The sequence below is a fragment of the Penaeus monodon genome, chromosome 17 (genome assembly GCF_015228065.2).
Source record: "Penaeus monodon isolate SGIC_2016 chromosome 17, NSTDA_Pmon_1, whole genome shotgun sequence".
Lineage (NCBI taxonomy): Eukaryota > Metazoa > Arthropoda > Malacostraca > Decapoda > Penaeidae > Penaeus > Penaeus monodon.
The window spans coordinates 31,338,294-31,350,793 of NC_051402.1; the positions used below are offsets into that span (position 1 = coordinate 31,338,294).

The 12,500-nt window shown below is 44.3% G+C and overlaps 1 protein-coding gene across 1 annotated transcript in view; it reads left to right on the forward strand.

Annotated features, from left to right (window-relative positions):
* Positions 1 to 4,811: 4,811 nt before the first annotated feature.
* Positions 4,812 to 12,500, forward strand: part of LOC119583652 (extracellular serine/threonine protein CG31145-like) — a 16,008-nt gene continuing 8,319 nt past the window's right edge. Inside the window, exons 1-2 of the mRNA XM_037932244.1 lie at positions 4,812 to 4,933; positions 6,932 to 7,010. Coding sequence (XP_037788172.1) covers positions 7,006 to 7,010 — 5 coding nt within the window. The 5' untranslated portion in view covers positions 4,812 to 4,933; positions 6,932 to 7,005. The remainder of the gene's footprint in view (positions 4,934 to 6,931; positions 7,011 to 12,500) is intronic.

The window sequence follows — 12,500 nt, forward strand, 5'->3', positions numbered from 1 at the left end:
AGCGAGCGATGGGATAGCGGGACTGCGAACGCCACAACCCTTCCTGCTTTGCAAGGTCAGCTCCTCAGAGCTAATGCTACCGCTCCGACCTGCTTGAGTTCCCGACAGGCTGCCCGACCCGTTTTCTTTATGTGGGAATAGGTGCCCTGTGACTGACCTTTCTTGTGCGTGCTTGAGGGTGCAAGGGTGTTCGGAAGTATGTGTGTGGTGGTTATGTTGGAAGTAATGATGATGATGATGATGATGATGATGATGATGATGGTTATAATAGTCATGATAGCATATGCCTTGCAACTGGGCGCGACATGCAGTGGCCTAAAGGTGACATTGATTTTTTTTTTTTTTTTTTTTTTTTTTTTTTTTTTTTTTGAAATACTAATGAGAGTAGAAATCCACTGCAACAGTTCGGATGCTGGTGCAGAGTTCAGTTAGCAGCCGGCAGAAATCCTAGGTTTTGACGAGGAGTGCTAGTAAGTCATAACAGTTTTCTGAATAGTCATCGAAGCTGTCATTTCGAAGAATACATATGCTGATTTATGTTTAAAAAGTGCAGAATTCGCCTACGGAAGGGTTTTAAATTCTGCATGGAAATTGCGATTTCCCACAGCCAAAGATGGAGAGATCTGAATCCGTTACTTCGTGCTGCCCATTCCTCTGGTCTTGCGTCTTCCGGGGCACAGTTAAGGGGCCATCTGCTGCTGAAGTCCGGAAGATTACGCGCAGCTTTTTACACGCATTCTTACTTTCTTTTCTTCCTTGAGCTATCACGTTATCGCATACTCGAGTTATTCCTTCTCCGTCTCGAAACCATTTCAAAGTGAATATGCAAGGGCGCATTCTGTATTATATTTCCTTACTTAGCATGCGTTGAGGATTTAGTAATATTTCTGAATCCCTTTTTTATTGTGATTGGTACAAGGGATATATTTTTTACTTATGCTTTTAAATGACAGTTACACGCCTGTCGCATGTCTTCGTAATCTGTTTTCACTTACATTCTTACACTTATATAGAACTCATTAATGTCAACGAAAAGATATTATAAGATTATGATGGAGCAACTTTCAGACTGAAAGATTGAAAACGAACCTGAAGCCATGCTCTGTAAAATATAGTTTTGGTGTAGAATAAAATTAGCCTTTTTTGCGTACATCCGTCCCCATCTGTGGCCTCCAAGTAGAGTACAAGGACCAGCGGTGTTCCTGCGGCTTTAATGTTGGGAGTGTCCATGAAGGGTCTTGTGGGAAGAGTATTATGCTGATACGTTCCCTACAGGTCGAGCGAAATGGATGAAAGGGACGGAAAGTCGGTGTTATGTTTGTAAAAATAATTGTAATGATAAGAATCATCAGAAGAATTGATAACAGTGTATTAGTAATCATTCCGAAGATGATAACAGTGAACATTAAAAAAATGCATTTATTTTTCTTATTGACGTTGATAATTCAAAATTACCGTGAGTGCAGTATATTTTGTTCGAAATTACCGTGAGTGTTATGATGATAATTATCTATTTTAATGTAAGCAAAAATAACGAGGATTAAGACACGACTCTATATTAAGTACAGTACCACAGGATTTTTTTTCACGGCCTCTTGACTCAGTTGCGGTTCAGGTTCCGACTGAAACGGGTCTCCTGTAACTTGGAACCCGTAACATAACCGCCCATGAAGACTTAAGTTGCCCTTAACAGAGAGGTAAGTAGGATCTTGGTTCATGTGGAAAAGGCTATTCCGATGCGCGGTCGACTTCGCCCAGATCCTTTGTAAACTGGACGTGTCGGGGGTTACATGACAGCCCAATTAGGGCGCGTTTGGAGCACGGCGAATTCTCCGCTCGGAGTTGGGACAGGCCGGGGCCGGGAGTGCCTTCGTGTTTGAAGCACGGCCGAGATCCTCTTCTGGAGGACGAACAAGTTTATTTTCGTGTTCTGAAGCACGAACAACAGTATATTCGTGTTTCAAAGCACGGCCGAGATTGTTTTCATGTTGTGAAGCTCGACCGAGATTACCTTCGTGTCTTGAAGCACCTCCGGGAGCGGGCGAGGCAAGGAAGTGATATTCTTTGCGGTTTTGGACGCCGTTGATGATATTATTAACATTGATTATATTGTTTGTTTATGTTGATGGATGAATGAGCTAAATGAGAATAAATAGATAAATGAATGTTGAACATAAAAAGGTATGTGTATAAACGTTTTATTATTTATTTATTTATTTTGGGCAAAGAACTTTACCTCGATTGCCTACCTAGCTACTAGGTGGGCAACCAGCCCAAATCAGTGCCGTACGAAGCCCGGGTAAATAGAGAGAATGATTACCTAAAAGGTAACACCGGCACTCTCCGTGGAAAGGAACTGGGGCCCTACCACGTACTCTCTCCAAGATCATCACAACACGAAAAGTACAATTGAGTATCATGCTGTGACAGCCAGTGTCAGAATCTGACAGGGCACCATACAAAAAAAAAAAAAAAAAAAAAAATATATATATATATATATTATATATATATATATATATATATATATATATATATATATATATATATATATATATATTTTTTTTTTTTTTTTTTTTTTTTTTTTTTTTTTTTTTTTTTTTTTTTTTAATACATACATACATACATACATATATATCTGTGTATGTGTGCGTATGCGTGCGTGCGCTTGCGCGCACTTGTATTACGTGTGTGTGCGTGTAAATGTATAAATAGTAAAGCGTTTAGCAACAGTTGACCTGGCAGAGCGAAGGCCTACAATTCGGCGTCGTGCGTGAGAGCGTGAGCGCTCGAGCCCCGCATCTCTGGACCGGCGCGGAGGACATTCCGAGCGACACTAGAAAGAGAATTTTGAACAACCCTTCCCCTCCTCCCCTCGCCCCCTCGCCCGTACGCACACGCACACGCACACGCACACACACGTATACACAAACTCACACCTCTTGTTTTTTAGCGACCGGTCTCTGATACCGCGTCGTGTCTGGGAGTTTAGCCCCGAACAATAAAAGAATATTGCGGTTTTGTCGGCGGGAAATAAAGGGGGAACTCAGACAGAAAATTCTTGACGAGGAGATCTGCAGTGGTTCTGAATCGCGGGAAGTTTAAACGGGGAGAAAGCACTGCGAGGAGGCGCTGTTTCGCAACCCGTATTTAATCAAGGGAGAGTGTTTGTTCTGGCGGCGCGAGGGGAAAGGGGGGCGGGGAGGGGAAAGGGGGGGAGGTGCGCGCCTGCTCTGTTTACTTCTGTCTCTATCACCATTCACTCTTAATAGTTATTGAGTCATGTGCTGTTCTGGTTATATATGTGTGTGTGTGTACGCTCACTCACGCACGCTGATCCACTCACGCACTCAGTCACACGAAATCAAACTAACAAACAAACAAAAATAGGCATTATCATTTTCCCACATGTAGCAGTGTTATTTATATCATCCATTTCTTTTCACGGAGTTCCACGTTAGTATATCTTCTTTAAAGATGTATCTACAGTATTTATATGCATATATAAATGTGTGTGTGTGTGTGTGTGTGTGTGTGTGTATGTATGTATGTATGTATGTATGTATGTATGTATGTATGTATGTATGTATGTATGTATGTATGTATGTATGTATGTATGTATGTATGTATATATATATATATATATATATATATATATATATATATATATGTATACATATAAATGTATATATGCAAGTATATGTATGTTTATATGTATATATACGCATATATACATACGTGTGTGTGTGTGTGTGTGTGTGTGTGTGTGTGTGTGTGTGTGTGTGTGTGTGTGTGTGTGTGTGTGTGTGTGTATGTATTCATGCATGTATATGTGCTCACACACACAGTACTCAATGTTTTCATCGCAAAAGATAATCGAATATATTTTGAAATAAAATAAAAATGAAACAATAATAATAATGAGATAAATTGGATCCAGTTATGAAATTCCAATATAACTAATGATATAACTTTGATAATGTGATCTAATGCTGAATTGAAATTACGTTCTCTGGTCCTGATCCTGCTTCATGTTACACACACACACACACACACACACACACACACACACACACACACACACACACACACACACACACACACACACACACACACACACACACACACACACACATATTTATACACATATGTGTGTGTTTGTTTGTTTGTTTATATATATATATAATATATATATATAAACAGAGAGAGAGAGAGAGAGAGAGAGAGAGAGAGAGAGAGAGAGAGAGAGAGAGAGAGAGAGAGAGAGAGAGAGAGAGAGAATGCGTGTGCGCCATTTCAACATTAAGTAAGCCGATAAGCTGAAGAGTACTGTGTGATAATTATTTTGGGTTAGTTATACCGCAGAATTTTGTGACTAATATGTATATGAACTACAATGTATTTTTTTAATGTATTTCAGCTTTTTTAAAAGAACGAGTAAATCTGCTTTTTAAGGTTACTCTTCGAGTTTCCGATGGCGCCGCACAGCCTGGTTTCTGGCGGAACCGTTCTGCTTTCTGTATAGATTCTAGCGACTTACAACGCCATATATATATATATATATATATATATATATATATATATATATATTATATATATATATATATATATATATATATATATATATAATATATAAATTGATAGATTGATAGATATTTATTTATATATTTATTTATTTATATATACACATATACATATATGCATACATACACACATACCACAAAAACCCTTTAAAGCTATAGTCAGTAGAAAAGGAGTACCAGGGCAGCCGAGCGAGTGCACGCGACTAACGCCCTTATTTCCCCCCTCAGGGACAACGCCACACTCTGGGACAACTTCCACCTCAGCATTTCCCGGGATGAACTCTACTCCGCCGACGACCCCACCATCAGCAGGCTCCTGCAGCAGGTCAGCACGCTGCCCATCACTCACATTAGTAAGTGTCTGCTGACCTCTGGTTGACTGTTGGCCTGTTTTTGAGTCCGGGACCTTTTTTCTTTTTTTCTTTTTTTTTTCTTTCTTTCTTTCTTCCCTTCTTCTTCTTTTCTTTCTTTCTTTCTTTTATTTTTCTCTCTTTCTTTCTTTTATTTTCCTTTTCTTTCATTCACTTTCTTTTTCTGCTCTTTTATTGTGAATTAAAAAGTCGATTTGAAAAAAAAAAGTTTTGTCACAATGATACGAAATTCAGTTAGTTATAAAATGATGGAACTGTATTTCTTCCACTGATATACGATAAAGAAGATTTTCAAAAAGGTATTCTTAAAAAGAAAACATCACAGCGGAGGGAAAAGGTTAGGGAAGAGGCGAAAATCTCAAGATGAGATAAGTGAAGTAAGGAGGGGGAGAAGGAGGGGGAAGAGGAGGAGGAGGAGGAGGAAAAGGGGGTGGTGGAGTAGGAGGAGGAGGAGGAGGAAGAATAGGATGGGGAAGAGAAGAAGAAGACGAAGAAGGAAGAGGAGGAGAAGAAGAAGGAAGAGGAGGAAGAATAGGAGAGGGAAGAGGAGGAGAAGTAGAAGAAGGAGATGAAGAGGAAGAAGAAGAAGAAGAAGAAGAAGAAGAAGAAGAAGAGGAGGAGGAGGAGGAGGATCAGGGGAAGAACAGAACAAGAAGGACAAGAAGAAGGAGGAGTAAAGAATCCATTGGAAAAGGAAAAGGAAGAAAAATGAGAAGGAAGAGGGGGAGAAGAAAGAGCAGGGGAAGGAAGAGGAGAAGAAAAAAAAATTAAGAAGAAGAACAGCAATAAGCAGAATAACAAGGATAAGAAGGGGAAGGAGGAGGAGGAAGAAGAGTAAAGTGGAAAAGGAAAAGGAAGAAAAAATGAGAAGGAAGAGGAGGAGAAGAAAGAGCAGGGCAAGGAAAAGGAGAGAGAGAGAAAAAAAACAAAAAATGAAGAACATGAACATCAATAACAACAAGGATTAAGAAGAAGAAGAAGAAGAGTTAAATGAAAAAAAGGAAAACGAAAAGAAAAACTAAGAAAAGAAAGGAGGAAAAGGAGGAGGAGGAGGAGGAGGAGAGTAAATCTGTGTAAACGCTCGCCCGACGAAATGACTCAGAAAATGGCCGTGTGATCGGGAGGTTCCGCGGCGAAAGGTTTCCGAGGGTCAAAGCGGCAGATGGGGCGGGGGGGAGGGGGGGAGGGGAAGGGGAGGGGGAGAGGGGAGGGGATGAGGAGGAAAGAAGGGAGGGGGGGAGCAGGGGAGGAAAGAGGGGAAGAGGGAAGGAAGGAGGGGGTGAGGAGGGCAGGGAAGGGGGGGAGGGGAGGAAGAGAGCCGGGGAGGAAGGAGAGGAGGAGAATGAGGAGAGAAAGGAGAAGAGAAGAAAAAAGAAAAAAACAACAAGGGGAGAGGGGAGAAAAGAGAAACAAATAATAGGAGAAGATGAAGGAAAAAAAGAGGAAGGGAGAAGAGAGACAGGAGATAAGGAATAAGTAGGAGAAAGAGGAAAGATGAGAAGGAAAAATAAAGAAGAGAAGGAAAGGAGCAGGGTGAAGAAGAATTGGAAGAGAAGGAGGAAGAAGAATTGGAAAAGGAATTGGAAGAGAAGGAGGAAGAGGAACTGGAAGAGAAGGAGGAAGCGGAAGTGGAGGAACGTGTTGTCGGAGGCGAGAGGGTCCCCGGGAGTGGAAGAGGAAGGTGGAGGCGGCGGCGCGCGGGCGGTGATGGAGGTGGAGAGCGTCAGCGTCGAGAGTGCGGAGGAGCAGTTGCGTCTCCTTTCGATGATGATACATTAAGTTGGAATGTTTGCTGCCCGTCGGAAATGCTATAGGTTGACGACTTGCATTTCAACTTGACCTATTTCGCCAGCGGACGATTCGTGCATACGATGGGGGACTTGCTGTTATTTTCTTCGCCAGGTTTAGTTCGTAAGGATATTTAGAAAACATTTGTTATTGTATGAACTAACTTTTTTCTGTACCTTCTCTTCCCAACAGCTCAAAAGGAGGGCGGGACGCAGCTTAAACTTATCATCGAGTTTGCTGACGGTGGTCATGCTCTCTTTAAGCCCATGAGGTGAGTCGAAGTCTGTGGCTGTTGTGTGATCTATGCTCGTCACCTCCTCCTCTCTTTCTCTCGATTGATGTATTTAACTGAATGTGTGTGTGTGTGTGTGTGTGTGTGTGTGTGTGTGTGTGTGTGTGTGTGTGTGTGTGTGTGTGTGTGTGTGTGTGTGTGTGTCGATGTACCTAGCTGTCAGATTTCTATGTCTTTGTCTTTCTTTCCCTTTCTCTCTTTTTCCCTCCTTCTTCCTCTCTCCCTCCCTCTTTCCCTCCCGATCCCTCTTTTTAATGCGTTTTACATAGCACTGAAACAATACAATACCAGCCGCACGTTTACTTGTGTATCCCAGCGAGTGTTTCCCATTTACCGGCCTGGATTACGAGAATTATATGCATTGAATAAAATTAGAATTTCCATATCGACGACCCTGGTTTTCCATTATGTTTTAAATCAGTTTAACTGCAAGATATCGCCAACCATCGACCCAGCGCCAGCATAAGCACAAATGAAAATGCTTGCGGCCCTTTGCAGAGAAACGTGTCAGTTAAAAAAAATGTTACGCTTTGAGTCGTTAAGTTTTCGAGATCATCGTCTTTTCGTGATTGGTCAACGAGATCATGCCTTCGCACATGATTGGCTGACAAGCTTTGGTTTTTCCAGCTCCTCGGCCAATTAGCTGTCAGCGCGCCATTACTCGACTCACTTGTTTCCCAAAGTCGTTTTTTTTTAATCTGTTTTCCCTTCGTTACGATTGGCTACTTCAGCAACATCGAGGCGCGTGTTATTAGGTTACCAGGTTTGTTTTGCTGCGTGGGGGGAATTAGAAATGAGGTTTGGAAAGTCGTTTGGATCCTTCAAATTGATTTCTGAATTCTGCTTTTCCTTCTCACGCCCTTTTTTCTTTCTTTCATTGTTTTGAGTAAATGAAATAGTTGCAATGTTGCAAGGGGCGTTGCAGAGACTAGAACGCGCAGCTGGTTTCGCGCGGCAACGATTATCGGAGGCACACAGACACTATTAAAATTTTAGCAGGACGTTCTAATGACATGAACAGGACGCGAAATGCCAGTCCCAGCGGCATTTTATGGAAGCACCGGCAACAGCGCTTTTCAGAGACATCTAGTGGCGGGATTTTCCATTAAGGACGTCCTGTTTGAGAAACGGACTTAATTAGTGTGCTTGTAATGTTCGTAGTTATAACCTTGCAGCTACCTATTTTTATTTATTTGTTTTTATTTATTAATTTTACCTTGTTTTTTCAAGAATGTTATTCTTAAACATTTATTATGAATACCTAACTCTTGCAAATGATTTCCTTTGTGGATTCAGAAACGAAGTTCCTTGAAGAAGCGCCTTGCTCTGCGCACTTGTCCACGTTATCCTTACTTTGGTGTTCCAGTGGGGTGAGTTAACGACCGAATGATCTCGCTTGTTAATAACGATTGACGATTATGTACAAAAAAATGTGTTCGTCTCCCCTGCCTTAAAAATCTTGTAAACTATTCACACGATGAGGTTTTAAAATATCGACGTATGAGAACGGTTTCACATGTGGTGGTTTAAGAAAGTCGAAACTAGTCTTGTAAATTTGTTATATGGGATGGGATATGAATTACTGAATAAGAAAAAAAAAGTGCAATTCTGATGATAAAAACAGTATTGAATGAGAGACTATTAAGTAGTACCGTTAATAAGGATAACGACAATATTGGATAATAACTTTCATAAAAAGAACAACGAGCACACTAATGAAAGCTAAGTTTTTTTGTTTTTTTTTATAGCAAACATGTGCCTCCTTGTAACGAATTAAGACCACACGATCCGCAAATATTATATCAAAACTATTTTCGCATGCTATTCTTACAGCATGTCTATTGTGTAAGAAGATACAAGAAACAGGGTCTTCTTTGGTCTTTAAAAAATATGCTAGAAATATCCTCACGTGAGAGAATGAGCGGGGATTTTCCTCCGCCATAATTCCAGTCGAAGGAATCCGACACACTTCCACGTCCGCCGGTGCGATTTGCCGGGTCGGTAAGTATCCACGGAAACCTTTGTTGCCGCAGGAGACTCCCGTAAGTGCCATTCCTTTTGGACTTGACGGGGAAACAGGAGTCGTCCCCGTCCAGCCCCGCCCTTTTCCAACCCGCCCCCCTTTCCGAATAACAAAGAACGGAACAAGGCAGTTTGTCTCCATCAGGTAAAATTGGAGTTTGGAGAGAAGCCAAGACGAGGATTTATGAGACATTCTTTATAGATGAGAAACGTGTGCGTGTCCGTCCAACCCCCTCGTGACGGCGCCCATTCAGCCATACACGAATGCCAGTACGTGTCACCTTTTCCGTCGAGTGGTGTTCATTTTCCAAAAAGGACAGGAAACCTACGTCGCCGGGGACTACCATGCAGCATTGGCCTGTGGCTCAGCTTTACGGGGGAGTCAGCAAGTCCATGTTACGGGAGAAAAAGTGACTCACTCTTATCTCGGAAGAATCAGTGACTCCCTCTGAGTCGGGGTTGGTGATTCTGTGAAATTCAAGGAAAGTGGAGCTTTGGTGATAAAAGGGAAGGAAAACGAGAGAAGAAACAGTAGATTCGGCCCAAATGGACGCGGCTGAAAACTCAATTAAATCAGTGTTAAATCAAACACGGGCGTGAAGGGTTGCAGAATACACTCCAGCAACAACAACACTCGACACCGAAAGCGCCCGTGCAACATTTTCATTGTAAAATATATTCGTCGGTGTGTATGCAGGAATGACTTTTCCGAGGGGGACGTCTGTTCCGCCGACCTGCTAAACCGCTCTAGTTCCGCGTTATGTGCAAAGTTATATGAAATATCGGTATTCTTTGGCAAGTCAAGCCTCCGAAAGATTTAGAAATGAACGATTACACTTGTCCCAGCAAGAGCTAGCTCCTCTTATCGTCAGCAGTTGTCCAAGGGCGCCCATCGAAAGGAGGCCACAGCAGGCGTAGATGTGGGCTGATAGGAGGAGCGGGGACTACAAGGGTCGATAAGGCGGGATGCCGGATGCCTGGGCGCTGTTCATCAAGATAAGGACGGGAAGCTAAAATGGCAGATATGGGGCGGGATGATACATCGGCAGCCTCGGTCCAGGGGGTCAGGGAGAGGCTCGGATAATAAATAAAGGACTATTTGCGGTCTGTCTTGAGGGGGGGGGGCGGGGAAAATTCATGGCCGCCTTCGATGAAAGTTTCATGAGTCATCAAAGAAAGAAAGATAAAAAAAATCGGGATATTTCACAAGCGAACTTCCCACTGAATCTCGTCGTGCATCATGGCTATCTTTCGACGGCCCGACTCATGCGGATTTTGCGATACCTGCTGGCGGTCCATTGCCAGAGCGCTCAACTTTCGGGGCGAAGGGACAGCGTTTGCCCAGCCCAAAGGGGGGAGCAGGCGGGAGGCTCACCCTGCCGGCGTCGCGCCCTCCCATGTACTGTGGCGACGCGGCTCCAGAGGCGGTCGCTGGCCGGGCCTGGCATCGTGGGGGTTGTCGCCACGCGCTGCCGTCTGCCAAGTCTTGTCGCCATAACCTCTCCCCCTCGCCCTTTCCTTTCTCTTCCCCTATCTCCTTCCCCTTCGTCCGCTTCCTCTTCCTTTTCCGCTGCCCTTTCTCCCTTATCGTATCGCCTTGGCCTTCCCCTCCTCTTTATAGGTGTCTGAGAACCTGAGACTAGACAAATAATTAGCGTATGGTCTTAGCGGACCGTGTCCGGGAGCCTTTTGTGCTGCAGAGCCTCGGCGGCGGGTCAGCTTACATATGGCAGGAAGGGAAGCTATTGTGTGCAGGAGTGGATCGCCCCGCCGCATGCCGAGGGTGCTGGCACTTACACCTTTATTTAATTAACAAGGCATGCAGACGCGCGCGCGCTCGCACACACACACACACACACACACACACACACACACACACACACACACACACACACACACACACACACACACACACACACACACACACACACACACAGAAAGAGAGAATTAATTTTAGTTATAGTCATGGTGATAGTTATTTTCTTATTCATTTATTTATATTTTGTCCACGTGAATGAGCTTGTATACATATATAAGTATCCTGTAGCTTCTCCCCCCCCCCCCCGATGCGTGACCTCCTTCCAACCGTCCCATCTGTGCCTCGCCCTCCCTCCTTCTCTACCTTCCCTCCCTCCCTTCCTCCTTCCCTCCCTCCCTCCCTCCCTCCCTCCCTCCCTCCCTCCCTTCCTCCCTTCCTTCCCTCCTTCCCTCCCGCCCGCCGCCGCACCTTCCCTCGCGCATCGGGCGGGCGGGCGCGGAAGACGGGGATGGTAATAAGAAGGAGGGAAAACGCGGTGTTTCTTGGAGACTCGCCAGGTTCTGGGATTGGAGGGAGGAAGGAAGGAGGGGGAGAGGGAGGAGAAGGTGAGGGAGGAAAGAAGGGAAGGGGAAGGAAAGGAGGGAGGAAGGAGGGGGATGGGGAGGAGGTAAGGGGAGAGGGAGGAAGAAGGGAGAGGGGGAGAAGGTGAGGGAGGAAGGGAAAACGGGGAGCTAGGGAGAAACGAAGGGGAGAGGTAGGGTGGGGAGGCCCTGGAGGGGGGTGGGAGGAGGGAGAGGTGGGCCATCGGCGTCTTTCTTGCGAGATGAATCTGAGTGATTGGCAAGTGATCGAAGGCGACATTCCCGCTCTCTGCTCTTAAACTCTCCATTTAGTTTATCAAGTTTATCATCCGGAGGCTTCAGTGGCATCGATCTTTTTCCCCAAAAGATAATGGAGATTCGGCGATAATTGATGATTAAAGATGAGGTGTTTGGCGGTTTGGATAAAGACGCGTAGTCGAGGAGAAAATATATATTTAGTTGATGGAAACGCGGGTTAAGTCGTTCTGAAATGTGAAAAGCCTCTTAGGTGGGATTATAAGATCTACTTGGCAGGAAATGATAAAGATACAGCTACTTTTTTTTATTTTCTAACCTCTTCAGATGGTCTTTATTTCTCAGGCTGTATTTGCTTTTTTACTCCAAAAGCTTTCTTTATTTCCTAGAATGTACTTGTTTTCCCCCCAGAAACGTTCTTTATTTACCAGGCTCTGCTCTTCTTTCCCCACAAACGGCCATTGTTTTCCCAGGCTGTGCTTGTTTTCCCCTCCACAGACGGCCGTTCAGTTCCCAGGCTGTGCTTGTTTTCCCCTCCACAGACGGCCGTTCAGTTCCCAGTCTGTGCTTGTTTTCCCCTCCACAGACGGCCGTTCAGTTCCCAGGCTTTGCTTGTTTTCCCCTCCACAGACGGCCGTTCAGTTCCCAGGCTTTGCTTGTTTTCCCCTCCACAGACGGCCGTTCAGTTCCCAGGCTGTGCTTGTTTTCCCCTCCACAGACGGCCATTCAGTTCCCAGGCTGTGCTTGCGGCCGACCACCGGCGTCGCACTCTCAGCGGTGGGAAATCTGGCGTGTGCTTTTTGGCGGCTAATGCTTTCAGCTCATTTCGAAGCTTCCATACGGTATTCGAGG